Source organism: Pelodiscus sinensis, chromosome 2 (assembly GCF_049634645.1).
Source record: "Pelodiscus sinensis isolate JC-2024 chromosome 2, ASM4963464v1, whole genome shotgun sequence".
Classification (NCBI taxonomy): domain Eukaryota; kingdom Metazoa; phylum Chordata; order Testudines; family Trionychidae; genus Pelodiscus; species Pelodiscus sinensis.
Genome location: NC_134712.1, coordinates 225811685 through 225832761, shown reverse-complemented (window position 1 = coordinate 225832761; position 21077 = coordinate 225811685). Strand labels below are relative to the sequence as shown.

Sequence of the window (21077 nt, the reverse complement as noted above, 5' to 3'; positions counted from 1 at the left end):
AGCTTTTGCCTTTCCTTCATTTCAGTAGTCAGACCTGTCAACAAAAGCGGGTGCTTTGAAAAGCTAGGATACTACAAGTTATTTCTTTCAGCAGTGGTATCCTTGTGTGGCTACAAATATCAGTGAAGTGTTTCCAAATGCATCACTTTTCTCTTGTCTGTATCAGAGATCAGGAGAGTTTTGTAGGACTGTACTATTAGTATATGTCTAGACTACATGGCTCCGTCGACGGAGCCATGTAGATGAGTTTACTAGACATAGGAAAATGAAGTGGCGATGTAAATAATCACCACTTCATTTACATCAAAATGGCCGCGGCACTGTGCCGATCAGCTGTTTGGTGGCACAACGGGGCGGTCTGGACGTACCCCGGTCGACAAGGGAAACCTTTGTCGACCACTCCGGTAAACCTCATTTCATGAGGCATACCCTTGTTGACCGCGGCGCATCCAGACTGCCCCGCTGTGCCGCCAAATAGCTGATCGGCAAAGCGCGGTGGCCATTTTGATGTAAATGAAACAGCGATTATTTAAATCACCGCTTCATTTTCCTATGTCTAGTAAACTCATCTACATGGCTCCGTCGATGAAGCCATGTAGTCTAGACATACCCTTAGTGTTCTGTCATATGCATGAGTGGCCAGAGACTGCATTAATGCTGGTTTGTTTGGAGAAGGGCTCATAATACCAGCACCCCATCTTTGGTATAAAATGAGGAATAGAACTGAAGGGTGCAATGCCCCTATTTGGCCTCAAAAGGGAAAAGGTCTGCTATTAAGATAAAGGGTGATGCCCTTTAAATTTTGGCCAGTGTTAAGTAATGGTTAGTTGAAGAAGATGGAATTAACTGCATGCTTAGGCTACGTCTAAACTGCAGCTCTTTTCCAGGATATATCCCAGAAAAGCTATGCCATGTCCAAGGAACATGTCTGCTTTTCCAAAAAAAAATTTGGAAAAGCGGACACGCTCTTTTGCCATCCCTGTAAACCTCGTTTTATGAGGAAGAAGAAATGTGTTGAAAAAGGAGGTTTTTCCAAGATGTGGCACTGTACAGAGGTGCCACATTTTGCAAAAGCCTCTTTCAAAAGAAAAGTAGAAAAAGATAAGCAAATTGCGGTTCGCAAATTGCGTATCTTTTTCTGACTTTTCTTTGTAGTCTTGACATAGCCTTTGACATGCAGCCCCTCAAAGGGCTTGCTTTCTTCTGAAGCTTTATTTTTATTAGGTTTTGTTATTTTTCTTGTGTGTAACTCTTTCTTTAAGGAACCAAGGCCTGATCGGAGGCCTGATTCACACATAAAAGGCCTGTTCCAGTGGTTAGTCTCATTTTATTGAGGGTTATGGCCTAGCATAGGCCAAGTGGGTAAGAGGGGAGAAAAATCTTTCAAGATTTATGGTTCTTCAAATGCTTAAGGACACTTACACTTTGACTATCCACAAGTCTAGGCCAGAGCCCTTTCCCTAAACTGCACTGCCTTCCTAGGGTTCCAAAAGACATTAGTTTCAGTTTACTGCTCAGGAATTGATAGGGGCAGCTAAATGTGACTTTAGCTTTCTGGTAGATGCTGATTAGCCACCTGAGCTCCTTTCAGTTAGCTCCAGCTGGGCTTGTTTCTATCTAACAGTAGTGGGCATTAGGCAGTAGCTGTTTGTTCCATCACCTCAGACGCTTTCTGAATCATCCTGCTTGAGAAACCTCTAAGATACTAGTCAACTAGCTTTTCCATTCATTATCTCCTGAGGAATCTGAACAGTTCAACTGGAAAAAATGTCACTGAAAGGAATAGCTTCCTCAGTGCTCTGGACTGTTTAATGCAACCCTGAAGTGACTGGAAAAAGTACTGGGTCAATACCAGACACCTGGCAACCCTAGTTCTGGCCCTGCGCTAGGAGCTCACCTCTCCATTTGGAATACAGTGGCAATGGGGCATCTCCTTATCTCCCTGAGAGGGACAGAAGCTTGGAGTCCCTCATTTCCTCACTTAGAGAAGCAATAAGGGGAGATCCAATACTTTCTCCGACAACTGGACTATAGTAGTTACACGAGTGGGTCTGACCCATCATGCTCTTCTCCTGCCTCACAGAATGGTGTTTTAAGGCATGACATGTGATGGGCCTATTCCTGCAAGATGTTAAGCATCATCTTCGCACCCCAATTCAACAAGGTACTCGGGGCAACTACTTATGTGCTTAAAGTTACATACATCCTAACGGTATGTTGCTGAATAGGTCCAAAGTGACTAGGAGTTGAGGGTATGCAATAACTTCGCAGGAAGCACTCTGCACCTTACAAGATCAGGTCTTTACCATATCTCTATATGGCAGCAGTTAGAGCACACATTAGCATAAAAGACTTCTCTTGTACATACCTTTAAGACAAAGCAGTAATCTGTAGGTGCCTTGAATTTCAGTTTGTACTGAATACCATAATAAACATTCACATTCTCGAACTGTATAAAGCAAGCCAAATCCCGGGATGTCTAAAAAATGGAGACCAAACATTCTGTTACAAGGAATTATGATGCCACACACATTCAAGGATCTTTTCCCAAACTGCTTTGATGCTGAATCTCCTTATAATTGTTGTGGATTTTATCAAACTGGAGAGAATAAGTATTTGAGTTGCTCTTAAACTGTAGTAACCTTTACGATAAATAGGGAAAGGTCAATACACCTTTAGAGTCACTATATTCCACATAAATCTGAGTTTCGCTATGCTTTTAATCCCTTGTTCTGTTTCCAAGTCATCTGTTTCCAAGTAACCTGTGACTCTTACTGAACATAATGGTGCCTAGTAGGAAAAAAAGCTTTAATTGATTTTAAGAGATGTAGTCCTTGCAATCATGCTCCTGCTGTTCTAAGTGGGAAATGAGGCTAAAATCTAAATAGTTTTTGTTCTAAGCAGCTGCCTTTCCCTTACACTGTACAATCTGTGTGTGTAAATTTACACACAAGTAAATGAGCCACATTTCATTTGTTTCCGCTTCAAAATTTACTTTAAAAAGACCATTTCAGCCCCCCTCCCACCTCATCTCCATGCACTGGCACCTTTCTGTCTACCACTGCAAGTTACCTATTATTTGTTCTTACTGTGTTGCTATGGCAACAAGGTGTTTGTTAGCAGGCTGTGCTAAGGATTTCTGAGTACAATGTATAAGCTTCATACATGTTAATGCAAAAGCAGTTCTATCTTTCTGAATATGTCCAGTTACTTACTAAATTGATGGACACCTCTAAGAGTTTTTCTCCTCAGGGTTGGGGGGGTCATCTTTTAGTGTAATATTCTTGCTTGTTGTTATACTCTCATTAAGATACTTTTTGGATTTATTTTATTCTCACTGATAGTGCATTTATGGACACTGCTCCATCAAAATACCAGACAAGAAGAGATAATAGCATGAATCCTGCTCTTTGGACCACCTTTGCATTAATTATAACTCTCTCCGTATCTGTAGCCACATGGCTAAAATGTAACCCTATACAATGTAATGTGCCTCTGTAACTTGCCAGCCACTCCTTTCTGAGGCTGTCTACACTGCAATGATCTATTGGAAAAAGGTACGCAAATTGTGGAGCGCAATTTGCGTACCTTTTTCCAATAGTTTTTTTCAGAAGAGGCTTTTCCGAAATTTGGCCTGTCTACACTGGGCCAAATTTTGGAAAAGTCTCCTCTTTCAGAAGAGCCCTTCTTTCCTTGTGGGAAGAGGAAGACAGGGCTTCCAAAAGAGTGCACATCTGCTCTTCCGCAAAAAAAAAAAAAAAAAGCAGAAGAGCAAAACGCATTCCCTGGACACGGCAGAGTTTTTCCGGGATATTATTCCCGGAATACTAGACATGGCCTGACTCGTAGAAAGGAATGGCCTAGTCCTGTTGGTAAAGATGAATTAAGTAGGCTGTTTATGTTTGTTATTAATGTTTAGGCAGGAACAGACAATGGTCCTTGTGACTCACTATTCTCACTTTTTTACACTTCGGATTGTTTTGTTCTTTAATTTAAGAGTGTAAGATTTGTTTTTGTATTATGGCAGAATATGTAATAGTAATAGTTAATTTAATTTTAGACTATTTTGTAGTGGATCTGTTTTGTACTGGATCTGTACAGGAATCTCTTCTCATGCAAATCTATGGATTTTGCTGCATCATGTTGTAATAAGTCACTTTGCAATATGTTTATCTGGAGATTGTTTTCATTGTTGTTTATCATTCTAACGACTTTTCTGGGCGTTGCCCCACCCTTATTTCGTGGAGTTGTGCCCACGAAAGCTCATGATACCATCTACATGTTTTGTTAGTCTTTTATGTGCTACTAGACTATTCATTATTTTTCAAGTTTTTCTTAAGAAAAAAGTCATGGTTGAGTGCAATCCAGACAGTTATTTAAAGGGAAATATTCAACAAGCTGGAGGTGGATATGAGTCAACAGTATGCCCTTGTTGCTAACAGGGCAAATAGCATAATGAGCTTTATTGTAGGAGCATTGCCAGCAGATCGAGGGATGTGATTATTCCCCTCCGTACAGCATTGGTGGAGGCCATATCTGAAGTATTGTGTCCAGCTTTCAGCCCTCATTACAAAAAGGATGAGAAAAAACTGGAGCAAATCCAGCAGAGGGCAACAAAAATGATTAGGGTGCTAGGGTGCATGACTTATGAGAAGAGGCTCAGGGAACTAGGTTTATTTAGTCTGCAGAAGAAAAGAATGAGTGGGGGGGATTTGAGAGCAGTCTCCAACTGCCTGAAGGAAGGTTCCAGAGAGGATGGAGAGAGGCTGTTCTCAGTAGTGATGGATGGCAGAACAAGGAGCAATGGTCTCAAGTTGCAGTGGGGATGGTCTAAGTTGGATATTAGGAAAAACTACTTCACTGGGGGAGAGGGATGAAGCACTGGAATGGGTTTCCTGGGGGCATGTGGAATCTCCATCCTTAGAGGTTTTCAAGGCCAGGCTGACAAAGCTTTCACTGAAGTTATTTAGTTGGGGTCGGTCCTGCTTTGAGCAGGAAGTTGGACTAGATGACCTTCTGAAGGCTGTTCCAACCCTAATCTATCATCACAGATAAGTAAGGGAAGTGTCATTGTCATTGTCACGTACAAGTCATTTTTGCAAAGCCATGTTATTTCTAGTGCATGACCAGCCAAAACATGTCTGCATACTTTAAAGAAAAAAGTTTTAAACAAGTAATTGGTTTGTTTGGTACAGCTAGCTTCTTGGATTTTCTGTTAATATCAGTTTGTGGGATGGAGAATTCTTAGGTGGACTAATGGTTTAAAGCAATGGCTGGTATGGAAATAGTGAAACAATTACAGTTAAGGACACTTTCTCCAAGTTCTAGTGCCAGACTTGCACTCACAAAATAAGCATACACATAAGTATCAGGGTATGCAAGTTAACTACATGTTTCTTTTCACAGGCCTAGATATGTTTTAAATAATCAATATAAATTGTAATTTTATTTTGTAAAACATAGCCCAAGGTACAGTATATCCAGCAGACCAGGGGCACCGGAGCAGCTTACGAACGGGGCTTTCTCGCCCCGACTTTCGGGGCGAGAAAGCTCCGTTCGTAAGTGCGGATCCGACGTAAGTCGGATCCGCGTAAGTCGGGGACTGCCTGTATTTCACTAATCTGCATTGTGGTTGGAGAAAATCCTTCCAAGCATCACAGTTCTAGTCTTTGGTAAGAGTGCTGTATGGGTGAGAGATTCATTGAGGAATGGAAAGTCCGGAGGACCAGACACAGCCATTCTACAAATTGCAGTGCAAGCAGAGCAGTCTCCTACTTTATGATGCATTTTGCCTGGCTTTGGGTCCTCCTTGGTCCTTCCTGGTTTCTATCTACGTCATCTGAGAAGTGACATTGCATGACCAGCCAGTGGCAGACTTGTTTCTTATTTTTTAAACTGATTATTTCTTTCATTGTGATTTATTCAGGGAATGACAAAAGAATTAAGACCCATTATTTGGTGTGCATCATTAACTCTGTGCATGGGCTTAGTCACTGGCACAGGCATCTGAAGCATTAAGAGCCATAAGCGGCAGCACTTGTCAGAATATAAAACTGACAATAGCTTCCAGTACCCAAGAGTCAGGTCCAAGGATGTCACTCTAGAAATGGGAGGCAATGAGCCACCTTCAGTGCACTTCAGCCTCCTTTGCTTATCTACTGCAGGTTGGCAGTTCAAACTCTTTCAATGCCAGGTAACGGTAAATGTCACTGTACTGGATTCTGTCAACCTGAATGCCTCTGTCTCACCTCTTGTTCTACACAGGGCAGCCTTAAAAAGTTGAAAAGGCACAACATATTCTCTAGGCAAAGATCACTTCAGGAAAAATGTTTGGCATATAACAACACAAGGACTTCAGAACACTTCTCTGCAGCATCTGTTAGCACGGAAAGTTGATTACAAACAGACTATAAAAACTGGACTATAACTTTCAATGGAGTCATGTTATAAACAAGATCAGGTTTTCTGTACTTCCATTTTGCTTTACAGAGTCAGACTGTTTGCAAGTTTCTTAAATTCCCTACCACAAGGAACCAGATCTGAAGTAGAGGCATTATTGGTAGCAAAATGCCAGCTGAAGAACATTGGTTTTTTTCCCCTGCGCTGACTTCAAGAGGGGCAAGATTTCACACAATGTTTTTACCTATTTGCAGAAACAAAAATGGGGAGAACTCTACAGGATTTCTGTGACTACATCTTAATATTTGCACAAGTGTCACAGTCAAAGGAAAATCTGTCTCAGATGCACCAGCCATTGTTCTAAAAAATGTCACTTCAGGAGCTTTTTACTTTCACCTTCATGAATTGCTTTACTGCTAACATGATGTCTTTGATTTCCTGACCTTGGTTTTTCCTTTGGGGACGTAATAAATTCCAGAAGCTCGCAGAAGAAAATAGCGCCTCTTCCAGGACTTTTTTCCATCCTCCTTCAAATAAAGGGCCCCTTCAAGTTCTGGCACAATGACAGATGTCCCACAGAAGCTTTCCTGTGCAGCAAGAATTGGATTACACAAAATAAATAAACTTAAATATCCATATTAATAAACAGCAAACTGTTCACTTGAAAAGAGACCAAACATTTAAATATATAAAGATGGGGCCCCCAGTTATGAAGCAGAGTCAACCACGCAAATGCTCTGGGAAAGTATCCTGAGAGTTGAGGGCCCACATACACTTCACTCATTCTCTTCTCTTACACCCCTGACTAAACACATGGGCTGTGTCTACATGAGCCACTTATTCCGGAAAATCAGCCGCTTTTCCGGAATAACTTGCCAGCTGTCTACACTGGCCCCTTGAATTTCCGGAAAAGCACTGACGATCTACTGTAAAATCATCAGTGCTTTTCCGGAAAAACTATGCTGCTCCCGTTCGGGCAAAAGTCCTTTTCCGGGAAACTGTTCCGGAAAAGGGCCAGTGTAGATAGCACCGATTTTTTTTCCGCAAAAAAGCCCCGATCGCGAAAATAACAATCGGGGCTTTTTTTCGGAAAAGCGCGTCTACATTGGCATGGACGCTTTTCCGGGAAAAGTGCTTTTCCGGAAAAGCATCCTGCCAATGTAGACGCGCTTTTTCCGGAAATACTTATAACGGAAAACTGTTCCGTTTTAAGCATTTCCGGAAAAGGATGCCAGTGTAGACGTAGCCCTCGGCTGTGTCTAGACTGCACCCCTTTTGCGGAAAAGGGATGCAGATTAGCCACAGCACAATTGCAAATGAAGCGGGGATTTAAATCTTCCCCGCTTCATTTGCATGAACATGGCTGCTGCTTTTTTCCGGCTCGGGGCTTTGCCGGCAAAAAGCGCCAGTGTAGACGGGGATCTTTCGGAAAATAAAGCCTTTTCCGAAAGATCCCTTATTCCTGATTTTAAGAGGAATAAGGGTATGTCTACACTACAAAGTTAGTTCGAACTAACAGACGTTAGTTCGAACTAACTTTCATAGGCGCTACACTAGCGCTCCGCTAGTTCGAATTTAAATCGAACTAACGGAGCACTTAGTTCGAACTAGGAAAACCTCATTTTACGAGGATTAAGCCTAATTCGAACTAGCTAGTTCGAATTAAGGGGTGTGTAGCCCCTTAATTCGAACTAGTGGGAGGCTAGCCCTCCCCAGGTTTCCCTGGTGGCCACTCTGGCCAACACCAGGGAAACTCTTCTGCCCCCCTCCCAACCCCGGACCCCTTAAAGGGGCACGGGCTGGCTACGGTGCCCTTGCCAGGTGCAAGCCTGCCAGCACCCAGCCAGCAGACCCTGCACCTGGCACGGATCGAGCCACCCACCCGATGCCCTCCCCCTCTTCCCGGGACCAGGTTGGCGGCTCCCGGGAGCTTGCCCGGGACCGCAAGAGGCGGGCACCCGCCTGGTCTAGTGCGGACATTGTGGACCTCGTCCACGATCTCTGCACTAGGCACAGGAAAGTGGCCGTCTAGAGCAGGAGAGCTGCCACCCTGGCCACCCAGGAGCAGGTGTGCAAGAGAATCAAGGGGGTCCACTGAGACCCCCGGCCCTGAGCTTACAATGGCCGTCCTGGGTCAGACCAAAGGTCCATCTAGCACAATAGCCTGTCTGCCGACAGAGGCCAACCCTAGGGATCCTAGAGGGGATGGACCGAAGACAGTGACCAAGCCATTTGTCTCGTGCCATCCCTCTCCAGCCTTCCACAAACCTTGGGCAGGGACACCAGTCCTACCCCCTGGCTAATAGCACTCCATGGACACAGCGTCCATGACTTGATCTCACTTCCCTTTAAACTCTGTTCTAGTTCTAGCCTTCACAGCCTCCTGCAGCAAGGAGTTCCACAGGTTGACTCTTTGCTTTGTGAAGAACAACTTTCTGTTGCTAGTTTGAAGCCTGCTACCCATTCCTTTCCTTTGGTGTCCTCTAGTCCTTCTATTATGGGAACTAATGAAGAACTTTTCTTGATGCACCCTCTCCACCCCACCCCTGCTTTTAGAGACCTCTATCCTGTCCCCCCTCCGTCTCTTCTTTTCTAAGCTGAAAAGTCCCAGTCTCTTTAGCCTCTCTTCATATGGGACCTGTTCCCAATCCCTGATCATTTTAGTTGCTCTCCCCTCTCCCAGCCTCTCTCTTCCCCTCTCCCACCTCCTTTTCCCAGTCTCCCCCAGTTTTGTTCAATAAAGACAGATTCCATTTTGGAAGACACGTTATCTTTATTTTGTACATCAAGAAGAGGGGCTAGGGAAGGGTAAGTGGAAGGAGGTGAGGGAGGAATGGGTCACGAGCCCCCGACGGGGAGTTCTGGGCTGGCTCTGCGGGTTTCTGGGGGTGGAAGCTCTCCTGCAGCCCCCCAATAATCCCCTCTCCCCAGATGGCAGCCTGCGGCAAGTGCAGCCAGGCAGATGGCCGAGTGGTGTGATGTGCCCAGTGTGGGTAGTCCGGGCATTCCAAGCCAGGACTACTTTGCAAGCGGGGCACCCCTGAGAACTGTCTGTCCGGGGTGGGGGTCGGGACCCTTTAAGCACAGCCCTCGGCTAGCCTGAGAAAGCATCTCCACGCTCTAAGTCCTTCTCTGATGCCCTGCCGGCACTGCTTCCGGCCATCCTTAAGCCCGGTTCAGGGTCCACTTAATGTGGACATGCTAGTTCGAATTAGCAAAACGCTAATTCGAACTAGTTTTTTAGTCTGGATCCGTTAGTTCGAATTAGCTTAGTTCGAATTAACTAATTCGAACTAAGTCAGTTCGAATTAACGTTGCAGTGTAGACATACCATAAGGGATCTTTTGGAAAAGGCTTTATTTTCCGAAAGATCCCGTCTAGACTGGCGCTTTTTGCCGGCAAAGCCCCGAGCCGGAAAAAAGCGACAGCCATGTTCATGCAAATGAAGCGGGGAAGATTTAAATCCCCGCTTCATTTGCAATTGCACCGTGGCTAATCTGCATCCCTTTTCCGCAAAAGGGGTGCAGTCTAGACACAGCCTTCGAGTACGTCTAGACTACAGGTTTTTGTCGACAGATACTGTCGACAAAGCTTCTATCAACAAAGAGCGTCTAGACTGCATCCAGTTCTGTTGACAAAGTAAGCTGCTTTGTTGACATGAAAGTGTAGATGCAAAGGACAGTGTAGATGCAATAACACCTTCTGTCGACAGAACTCTGTCGACAAAAGACGTTATTCCTCGCAGAATGAGGCTTCTATTTAAAGGGCTTGCACCTTCCCCACAGCTGCCAGGCAATATGCTGCCTGACAGGCACAGGGAAAGTGAGAGCCCTTTAAATGGAAGCAGTTGTGGAAATAGAAAGGGCTTGTGCATCTCTGGCACCCAGGCAACACGTCATGTCTATGTCTAAACTAGCGGCTTCTTGCGCAAGAATATCTTGCGCAAGGGTTCTTCTGCAAGAAGTCTTGCTCAAGAAAACGTCCTCACTGCCATGTGCGAGGTGTGCTTTTGTGCAAGAGCATCCATGGCAGTGTGGACGCTCTCTTGCGCAAGAAAGCTCTGATGGTCATTTTAGCCATACGGCTTCCTTGCACAAGAAACCCCTGCCCAGCGTCCACACTGCCCTCTTGCGCAAGAGCTCCTGCGCAAGAGAGCTTACACCTGTTAGACAAGAGCATAGCTCTTGCGCAAGAAGCCCTCTCTTACCATGCTGTACTGTAAATCTTCTTGCGGAAGAGCAGGCGGGCAGTGTGGACGCTCTGTGGATTTTTGTGCAAGAACAGCTGTACTTGTGCAAGAACCTGCCTGTGTAGACACAGCCTAGGAAGTGGGGCTTGAAACTGCCACGTGGGCCAGATCAAAGCCTTAGGTAGGCTGGGTCCAGCCCACTGAGAGGCTTTTTCCCAACCCCCGTTTAGATGAACCCTGACTACAGGTGCCTTTTCGGAGTACCAGGAAAATGCAACGCTCTTAATCTCCTACTGTCCTTGGTCAGGCTCCAGTCCCGTAAACCCTGAAGTGGGTGCTTCACTGAACTGAAACCAGTGGGACTACTCACTGTAAAAAAAGCTAAGCACCCATGGAAATACAGAGCATCGTTTGTCATTCCTGCAGCCAACTCAGCTAGCCTCTTTCTGACAGGGAGCACACTCAGCCACTGTCTGACTCCTCCCCTTCCACTTCCCCTCTGACTGCCTTATCTAGCCCTCTGGCTAATGAGGCCCACAGCTATTTCCCATTAGACCCTCAAGCATGGGCCTGCTCAGCTGGCCTTAATTGCCCTTTTCAGCCAGGCTGTAGTGGCAGAGCTCTAGCTTAGCTAGCAGGCAGTCACAGTAGTGGCTACGTCTACAATGGCATGATTTTGCACAAATACTTTTAACGGAGAAGTTTTTCTGTTAAAAGTATTTGCGCAAGAGAGCATCTACACTGGCATGTGCTTTTATGCAAAAAATGTGCTTTTGCGCAAAAGCATCCATGCCAGTGTAGACGCTCTCTTGCGCAAGAAAGCTCCGATGGCTATTTTAGCCATCGGGTTTTCTTGCGCAAGAAATTAACGTTTCCTGTCTACACTGGCTTCTTGCGCAAGTAGAGCTTATCCCAGAGCGGGAGCGTCAAGAGTATTTGCGCAAGAAGCACTGATTTTGTACATTACAATGTTAGTGTTCTTGCGCAAATACTCGTGGCCAGTGTAGACAGGCGGCAAGATTTTGTGCAAAAGCAGGCGCTTTTGCTTAAAATCTTGCCAATGTAGACACAGCCAGTATATTTTCAGTGGTAAGCAGCAAATGAAGTTGAAAAGTTTTTTACACAGCCTTAAATACAAAGCTGATACTATCAAACATCATAGAACTTCCTGTTACACGTTAGCAAAGAACTTAGAATTGCTGCTAAGGGCACATAAACTCTTAGGCACTCTGCTGTATGAGCATTTGCACCATCAGTTTAGCAAGCTGGCTTACCTCCAGTAGACACTCTTTGTTTTTCTCATTCATTCCCTTGCTTTCATTTTTTCCTTTGTTTGCCAGGTAGAAATTCTGATTAAAATACAAGGGATTGATATTGAACAAAAAAGACAACAAATATAAATGAACAGGTCACATCATTATTCAGCCTTTCTGTAGTGTGCACTGAGATGGTATGAGACACAGGAATTCTAGTATTGCTCTTCAAATCTCATTATAGGAAACCTTCACCAAACCTGCCTATGGATGTTTATATGTCAGGTTCTCAATCTAAAATTCATTTTGTCCACATACATACAACCTCCCTCTCCATCTCTTCGCTGAAAAAATGTGACCCAGTTCTTGATTTTGTTTGGCTGCTTCTCTGGGTCAGTGGGTTTGATTATATTTTTTTCATTTTGAATATCTCAGATTTCTAGAGAGGGGGGTTACAGACTGTAACTGATGATTATGCAGAAGATTAGTATATGATGAAGAAAAATGTAGTGCCAAGAAAAGAATGCATAATTTCCTAGCAATCAATTTTTATGGTGTATGTTTATTCAGAAATGGAGCTGTGCATGTGCTAGTTCTTTATTGTTGAATAACCAGGGTTTGCACGCTCTAGATTTTAGAGAATTCCTTATTTTTACTCTCCTAAATCCAGCATCAAGAGTGTGGTGGGCTTTTTCTCCTTTCTCTTCCCCTCCCCCAAATCCACCAACAGTTTCCATTGATTTCAATGAGATTTATGTGCCCTAAAGTGTTCTGACATTCAAGTGACATACAGTATTTACATGCAAATTTGTGCTGGAAATCAACCAAGGCCACAAGGTGGCATGGATCTGCTGTGTCTTGTGACTCTTTGGGTGATATTTGCCAGTTAAAGGAGGAACACTTTGTGATGATACAGGGCAATGCAACCAAATGCCACATATTTGCAAGCAGCTGATTGGAGACTTCTGCTACCGGGCTGTACAGGCAGCAATTGTGGAATCCAGCTTGACAATGTAACCACATTTTCTTTCTCAAGCACTTTTTTGTGCAGCTGCTTGGTGGGAGGGCAGGGCTTGTTCAAGTTGGTTTGTTTTTACAGGGCAACCTCAGGAGCAACACTTATTTAAAAAACGTGACCATAAAATGAACAATGTCAAGCAGGCAAACCTAAAAGCACCATCAGCCACTCTTCACCCAATGTTCCTGCCACAGTCCCAGCAATTCTCAAACTTAATGAAAGACACTTGAACATTCAAAACTGAGTTACTTTCTGCCAGAAACAAAATGGAGCACAGACTCAGGATTCCTAGCAGTACTAAAGACTAGACTGACTACTAGCTGCCTGAGTTCACGGCTAAATTATAGTCCATAATCCAGGGCTAAATTAAGGCAAAAATATGAGTCTAGGGCCACAGCTCCTTGAGTGCCATGACTACATTAGATTATCAGCTTTCATTTGGAAATATATGTTGTTCTAGCCCTCTTGGGTGTGAAGAAAGCCTGGTCCTGAAGGTAGATGATGCTGTGATGACTGCCTGAGTCTGCAGACAATCTGCAACAACAGATCTGATGAGGTGAAGCTCCACATTCATTTCAGTGCAGCTGCTAATCTGAAACCTCCTGCTCTGAGCAGAGATCTCAGAGATTCATTCTCTTGCTTTCACTTTTTCTTTTGTTTGCCAGGTAGAAATTCTGATTAAAATACAAAGGATTGGTATTGAACAAAAAAGACAACAAATATAAATGAACAGGTCACATCATTATTCAGCCTTTCTGTAGAGTGCACTGAGATGGCATGAGACACAGGTATTCTAGTATTGCTCTTCAAATCGCATTATAGGAAACCTTCACCAAAGCTGCCTATTGGTGTTTATATATCAGGTTCTCAATCTAAAATTCATTTTGTCCACATACATACAACCAGGGTTGGCCAGAGCCCCTGAGCACAACTGGGGAAACTTTGAAACGTATACAGGGAATCTAGCAGAACAAGTCATAGAATGATAGAATCCTAGGGCTAGAAGAAACCTCAGGAGGTCACTGAGTCCAGCCCCCTTACCAACGCAAGACCAACCCCAACTAAATCAACCCAGTCATGGCTTTGTCAAGCTGGGACTTAAAAACCTCTAAGGATGGAGATTCCATCACCTCCCTAGGTAACCCATTCCAGTACTTCAACAGCCTCCTAGTGAAATAGTTTTTCCTAATATCCAACCTAGACCTCCCCCACTGTAACTTGAGACCATTGCGGCTCAAGAGAAACTACATCAGCAGGATGGTGATAGAAATGTAGCTGTGTTAGTCTGGTGTAGCTGAAACAAAATACAGGACTATTGAAAGGGAATCCTCTGAACTGTCATTCATGCTAAAATTCGACACTCTACGCCTGGGTCTCAACAAAGACCCCGTTATCTTACCCATTACAAAGATAGCTTCCCCAATTATCACCTCTAATACCATTAGCTCACAGACATTTACCTCTCCCTCCCCCCCCCCCCCGCACCTCCCTTCTGTTCTGAAATTTGATTTGTCCTTTTCATATGTGTTCATTTTTTTAAATTGTATCCTTTGGTATATATGGTTGTGACTATTTTCTTCCACTATTTGATCTCAGGAAGTGAATCTGGCCCACGAAAGCTCATCATCTAATAAACCATCTTGTTAGTCTTTAAAGTGCTACATAGTCCTGTATTTTGTTACATCAGCAGGGAATCTCGTTTTTGGCAATGCAGACAAGGCCTACGAATATACTAGAAAGGAAAGTCTCTAGTTCTTCTTGTATGTTTTTTTCTTGTCTCTGAAACTACAGATTTGTTTTTTTCATTCAGAACTGGCAGAACTAAGGCCAGTAAAACCTCTAGCAGACGTGTCAACTAGCCCACATCATTTTAAAATATTTTTAAATATTTTGCCACTATCATGTTACCTTACCTGAGGATTTTTGAACACAGCATATTTTTCCTTTTTTTCCAAAAACAAAACCTTATTTTCACTGTCCCGGGTCCAGTCTGATAAGACTTCAATAACATTTTCGTGGTCTTCAAAAAACCTTTCTAGAGAGACAAGGAAAGGCAGAGTAAGATAAACATACAGCAGACAGTCCTGACTCTGAATGTAACCACTCTCTGATGTTCTTTCAGAAACTTGGAGCCCTGCTGTCCCTTCCAGTGCAGACAAGGCAGCCGAGCCTCATGAAAATGGTGGGGTGTGAAAGGGCAAGGTAACTTTGTAGTGTGTAGCACTCTGGCATCCTGTTGGTGCTAGCTGCATATGTAGAGCACGGCTACTGTAGTTAGTACAGCTGCTCTGTGCAGAGTGTTCTCTAAGAGGCATGAAGGAAGTTGTGAAACTGAGAGTAGATTAATGCCTGCAGAGCCTGCATGAACTGGTCATGCCCTGAACAAGTCTTTTATCCGTTTCCAAAGCTCTGATTGCTGCCTTTGTCTTTCTACATCTCTGAACCAACGCTGCATGGAGTCATGCCAATGCTTTGCCACTGGAAGCACAATGGCACCCTTAGTCCTAGCAGCTAAGCCGGGATGTAGCACACCTTTGCAGGTTCCCCAGGAGCACTCTTGCTCTACTTTCAGTAGCCACTGGTGACCATATTCTTCAGACAACATGGACTGCATACTGTGGGAGATAAGGAAGCATATTCTGGTGGCTTTTTCTAGAGTTTTATACCCTTCTCACGCCCTTCTTCACTTTTTCAAGAGGAAGGGCACAATATAGACCATCAGTTCTGATGATTAAATAACTGCATGCTTTCAGATGTTACAGAGGATCAGTTGGGGAGCCTGTCTGAATGTACACAGTCGTTCTTTAGCAACTTAAAGCATTGTAATATGCTTCACTGAAAACATAAGCCAATGTATCCACACAGGTAAGCAACAGAAGGGTAAATTGTGCCCTAAAAGATATTAATGTAACTTATAAATTACTTCTAAAACAGCAGCCCTCGCAATAATCCCAGCATAAAAACAATATGGAAAAATATAGTCAATTCTGTACCAGGGTACAAATTTGTTATGTGGTTAAATTGCTCTGTTGCAAAATGTTGCACCACAGTAAAGCTCCAGAAAACCCTCATAAAACTTTGCAACTTGCAATGCATCTGAAAGAGTAGATCACCTGATTTACATATAGTCTTGCATAATAAAAAACACATGCACAGGACTCTATCAAAGATACTCTGATACAGAAATAGCCTGGACTTTTAGGCTACATCTACAACGCGAAGCTATTTCAGGATACCGGAAGTATCCCGAAATAGCTATTCCACATCTTTTGTTATTTTAAAATACAGTAAACTTCCGATAATCCGGCACCTTTAGGACCCAGGGGGTGCCAGATTATCAGATATGCTGGAGTACCGGAAGGGGGGCTATGAAGGATCTGGGGTGGGCGGGGAGGGGGGGTCGGTGGGGAACTGCGCAGCGTGGGAGAGGGCGGCACTGTGGGACCAGCCTGGCAGCACCCCAGCTGCTCTGCCCCCGGCTTACCCAAGTCAGCCGCTGCAGAAACTGACCAGCGGGGAAGCAGTGGCTGACTTGGGGAAGCCAGAAGCAGAGCAGCTGGAGTGCTGCCGGGTTGGTCCCGTAGCGCTGCCCCTCACCTGAGTGGCGCTGCGGGACCAACCCAGCAGCACTCCAGCTGCTCTGCCCCCGGCTTCCCCAAGTCAGCCACTGGTCAGTTTCAGCAGCAACGGAATTGGGGAAGCCGGGGGCAGAGCAGCTGGGGTGCTCTGCCCCAGGGCTTCCTCAAGTCCACCGCTGCTGAAACTGACCAGTGGTGGACTTGGGGAAGCTGGGGGCAGAGCAGTTCCAATTGTCCAGCAGGCTGGAGCACTTCTGGGTTCCAGTTGGTGCCGGATTATCAGGAGTGCCAGACCACTGGACGCCAGACAATTGGAGTTTTACTGTATAACGGGCTTGCTATTCCGACATCCCTGTAAACCTCATTCCACAAGGATTAAGGGACGTTTTGGAATAGCACTCTATTTTGAAATTTGGTGCTGTGTAGACAGTACCAAATTGTGAAATGAGCTATTTCAAAATTAACTCAAAATAAGCTACGCAATCTGTGTAGCTCAAATTGTGTATCTTATTTCAAAATAAGGGTGCAGTGCAGACACACTTTTTGAATATCTACTCACTAATCTGTAGATATGCCAAAAAGGGAACCTGCCTGATTCACTCAGGGTACATCTACACTGTGAGCTAAAGTCGAGTTTAAGCTACACAACTTCAGCTATCTTAATTGCATAGCTGAAGTCAAAGTAGCTTAACTCTGCTTTTGCCACTGTCTACACAGCAGGAAGTCAAAGGAAGAACAGTCTTCCTTCAACTTCCCTTACTCCTTGGCTATATCTACTCTGCTGGATTTGCCGGCAGTGAGTATGCAAACTAGGCACCGATTAGCATATTGCTGTGCTTCATTTGCATAATTCATGCAAGTCATTTTTGTGGGGAAAAAAAAGTGGTGTGGACATTTTCTTTTTGTGTAAAAACCCCTTTTCCTGCTGGATCCTTATGTCCCAAAAAGGAGGTTTACCGATATGGCAGGAAAAGGGGTTTTTGCGCAAAAAGAAAACATCCACACTGCTTGTTTTTGCACAAAAACCCTAGCAAAAAAATGGATCAGCAGAAAATATACAAATGAGATTGTGACTCATGCAAATGAGTCTCCCATTAGCATATTTTTGCCAGAAAATTCATAGTGTAGATGTAGCCCTCATGAAATGAGGGTTACAGAAAGTTGGAGTAAGAGCCAGTTATTTCAAAATTATTTCGAAAAAACAGGCTTGCTGTGTAGTTGTGCACTCTGTTATTTTGAATTAACAAGAGTTATTTTGAAATAAGCATGCAGTGTAGACATAGTCCCAGAGTTTACTAAACCAAAGATGTTTCTATGAAACATTTTGGGTACAATGAAGCATCATTTTCTATTAAGTCTGTTGTACTCTGGTAAATCTGCTTAATAAGAATGTTAATGGTACTATTTTAATCCATTTAACAAATGTATAAGGGGAAATAGTAAACTTGCATTTTTAAACATTTGAAGAGAATCAATTAATTTTCTATAAATAAATGGTATATTTCATACCAGTGGAAACAGAAGACCTCCTGACATATATTGCTCCACCCAACCCAAAATATCCTTCTATACATGAATAAACTTTATATCCATCTCACTTGGTCCAAAAGATAGCAAATAATTTCTATTTCTGTAAAACATCCAACATCAACCACAATTTTTCTCCCTGTGTATTCCCCAATATTCTTGGCCTCTGGATATAAGGCAGGGGATTCAAAATAGCATTTAAGATCATACAAACACACAGGTAAATATGACGGTTCAAAGGTTGCAGAAGTTCAGGAAATAATTTGACCCTAAGTTGTCATTCAGTGTTCAGAGATTTCTGTGCCGGTTACACTGGACCAGAGAGAGTAACTTCCCAAAAGAAGGAAACACTCCAGAATTATCCAAAGTAACATCTGTGATGTTTCTTGTGCCATTTTCAGTCTCTTGTTAGTTAACAAAAGCAGGTACATGAGAAGGTGGCAGTATTGCTTCATGTATCATCTTAATAGGGTTGAAAGAGTGGATAGGCAATTACTGTATCTGCCATTCCCACCAGTAGATGAATATCTCCATGTTCAGAGGCACCCAGACTCTTTTCTAACTATTCGCCACAATTGATTTATAGCGCAGCAGAATAATTATTCCTGGGTCTTTTTTAGTACATGATGTTAACTTTCTTAGTACAAATATTATGGCCAGGTGATTGTAGACGTTTACCGTTGTAGGGGCCATTTTCAGTTTGTAATTTTTCCAAGTCACTGCCACACAGGGAGGTCACAGCCACATTCCTTTCTTCATTAACACATTTAAAGCCTGGCCCCCAGACAGACATTTCTATCCTACTCAGTCCTCGAGGCCTCTCTGAAACTACACTGATGAAATAATACCAGTCAGCAGGCTGATTCCTACGGGTCTGAGGCCAGCTGTGGCAGGCATGTTACCATTTCGATGTGAGGCACTACCCACTACAGGCAACCTGTGACAAACTGGGGGGTTTATTCAGCTTGTTATGTGGCATGTGAGTTTTATTGTCCTATAGTAACCCAATGTTTGTGCCTCAGTTTCCTTGGGCACTGCACCAATACCTATATGGTGATGGGTATTTTGGGTGTGACTTCCACTGAGGGAGCTGTCCAGCCTCCCACACGTACACAATAGCCAATGCTCTTTGTAACCTGAGCCCGGAAGGGGGTGCAACCTGGTGACACCTTTTGCCTGGGAGCAGGACAAAGGCCAGAGGAGGAACCTGGCTGGGTCCAGGCTGCTGGGAGTGGGGCAGTCTTGGGGTGCAGGCAGGGAGTCAGCGGCCTCACTCTGTTGGCCCTCGCACAAGATGGATTGTACTGACTGCTTCTGGTTACTGTGCTGATGAGTCTGTTCTATGCAGTGTCAGTGTTGCCTAATAAACCTTTTTTTCTACTCGCTGGCTGAGAGTCACATCTGACTGCGGATGGGGGGTGACACAGCTCTATTGAAGAGAAGGAGCATTATAGTGTACATGACCTGAACTTAAAGGCGCAGCGACTGGTGAAGCGTATCAGAAATGATTGACATACTGCTCAAAAACGTTTGCTTCATTACAGCACTAGCAGGCCCAAGTGAGATAACTGTGGCCAACAGCACTTCAACACTGTACTCTCTCTTTTAAGCCTGTTGCTGGCTTTTGTGTAATCATTCTCCTGGTTCATTTTCTGTGGGTAAATCTCAGTAATGAAAATGGCCCCTAAAGGGAGTCTCCCTGGTCTGCTGCAGTAAAGTGTGAGAGGCACATCCCCCAGAGTGATGTAGGTCCACCTACTGGGGCGACTGGTACTTTCTGCATCGCCCTGACAGCTGGCACTGCTCACGTCTTTACAATTCAGACAAACCTGCTTCAGCAGTGATGCCTCCAACACAGGGAGAGAGCCCGTACATGGGTACAGGGGTAGGGAAAACTTAGAAGTATAGTCTCACCTTTCATAATTATCAGTACCATAGAACTAACTTACTGTAAGGTCTTCTGTCTTATGAAACTTACCAATTTGTAGTTCTGGGTATATTTCATACAGGCACCAGTCCACTTTGCAATCACAGTGGGTTTTCTCAAAGAGGTTCTCTAAAACATCCCGTGCTATCTGTCGTTCATCCACCATCAGTGCTTTAGTACTGTTATCAGTCATGTGCACCTTGACGACAAGCTGAGTAAATCATCATAGAAGAGTCCGTTAATTTCAATAGAGAATAAAAAGCTAGTCTGATCAAAATTCCACTAAAACACATGAGGAAGATTAAGGCTGAAGGTCATTACTAATTCAAAGGCACCAGGTTCTACACTGAACTGAGAGAATGATACATCTTAAGAGCTTTTACATTCTGTTGGTGCCAAAGAAAAAGATCTGTTGTTAAAAAAAAAAAAAAAGGAAAAAAAAAGAAAGAAAATTAAACTTAGTATTGGGCGTAACTCAAGGAAAAGCAAAATCCTCCTCCTGGCTGAAATAGCAGTTGGATCAATCAGTTGAGCCAGATGATCTTCCAATCAGAACTCCTGTGGGGAGTGCTTTGGGTGGGGCAGTTTTAAGCCAGAGTTCATTTAACCCCTTCTTTTTAGAACAGAGAGAATTTTGTTTAAATTTTCCTTAAACTTCAGAGTATGACACGAATTACAGCACAGGTGGCATTTAGCAACAGAAAGACGATCAGAATTAGCTTTTAGAATACTCTGACTTTAAATATTTAATATCTTGCAAAAAATAATAGAAGCAAAATAAATTGTTTGCCCAAAGGCAGATAACTTACTAAACAGGAAATAGGGTAAGGGTATGTCTACACTACAGCATTATTTTGAAATATCTTATTTTGAAATAGCTAATTCAAAATAATCTATTTCAAAATAATGCATCTATACATAAAATGCAATTCGAAATAAAGTTTTTCTATTTCGAAATAGCGTGTCCACATTGAGTGGACTCTGAATCGAAATGAAAGCTGGTTGGAACCAGTTCAGGCAGGGCATCAGGTCAGGAGTGTCTTTGTGTGGCTGCTGCCTGAGGCTACCTGAGGCTTGTGCTTAAAGGGCTCTGGGGCTGGGTGAGAGGAGAGGAAGTTTTTCTGGTTGTGCCCAGAGTGGCCACCAGGGCACCCTGGGAAGAGTGGAGCCTCCCTATTTCGAAATA

At 43.7% G+C, this 21077-nt stretch overlaps 1 protein-coding gene and 1 long non-coding RNA gene across 3 annotated transcripts in view; one reads left to right on the top strand and one right to left on the bottom strand.

Annotated features, from left to right (window-relative positions):
- APBB1IP (amyloid beta precursor protein binding family B member 1 interacting protein) overlaps positions 1-21077 on the bottom strand; it is a 111561-nt gene that overhangs the window by 27138 nt on the left and 63346 nt on the right. Inside the window, exons 6-10 of the mRNA XM_014569656.3 lie at positions 19943-20102; positions 14773-14894; positions 11863-11937; positions 6843-6986; positions 2369-2479 (exon numbers count right to left, since the gene is read on the bottom strand). Coding sequence (XP_014425142.2) covers positions 2369-2479; positions 6843-6986; positions 11863-11937; positions 14773-14894; positions 19943-20102 — 612 coding nt within the window. The remainder of the gene's footprint in view (positions 1-2368; positions 2480-6842; positions 6987-11862; positions 11938-14772; positions 14895-19942; positions 20103-21077) is intronic.
- Positions 1-21077, top strand: part of LOC142827370 (uncharacterized) — a 38834-nt gene that overhangs the window by 1734 nt on the left and 16023 nt on the right. Inside the window, exon 2 of one of the 2 annotated variants that reach the window (XR_012902078.1) lies at positions 14982-15061. This is a non-coding gene — a long non-coding RNA (uncharacterized LOC142827370). Of the gene's footprint in view, positions 1-14888; positions 15062-21077 lie in introns of those variants that run through there. The other variant, XR_012902079.1, reaches the window with a different exon arrangement.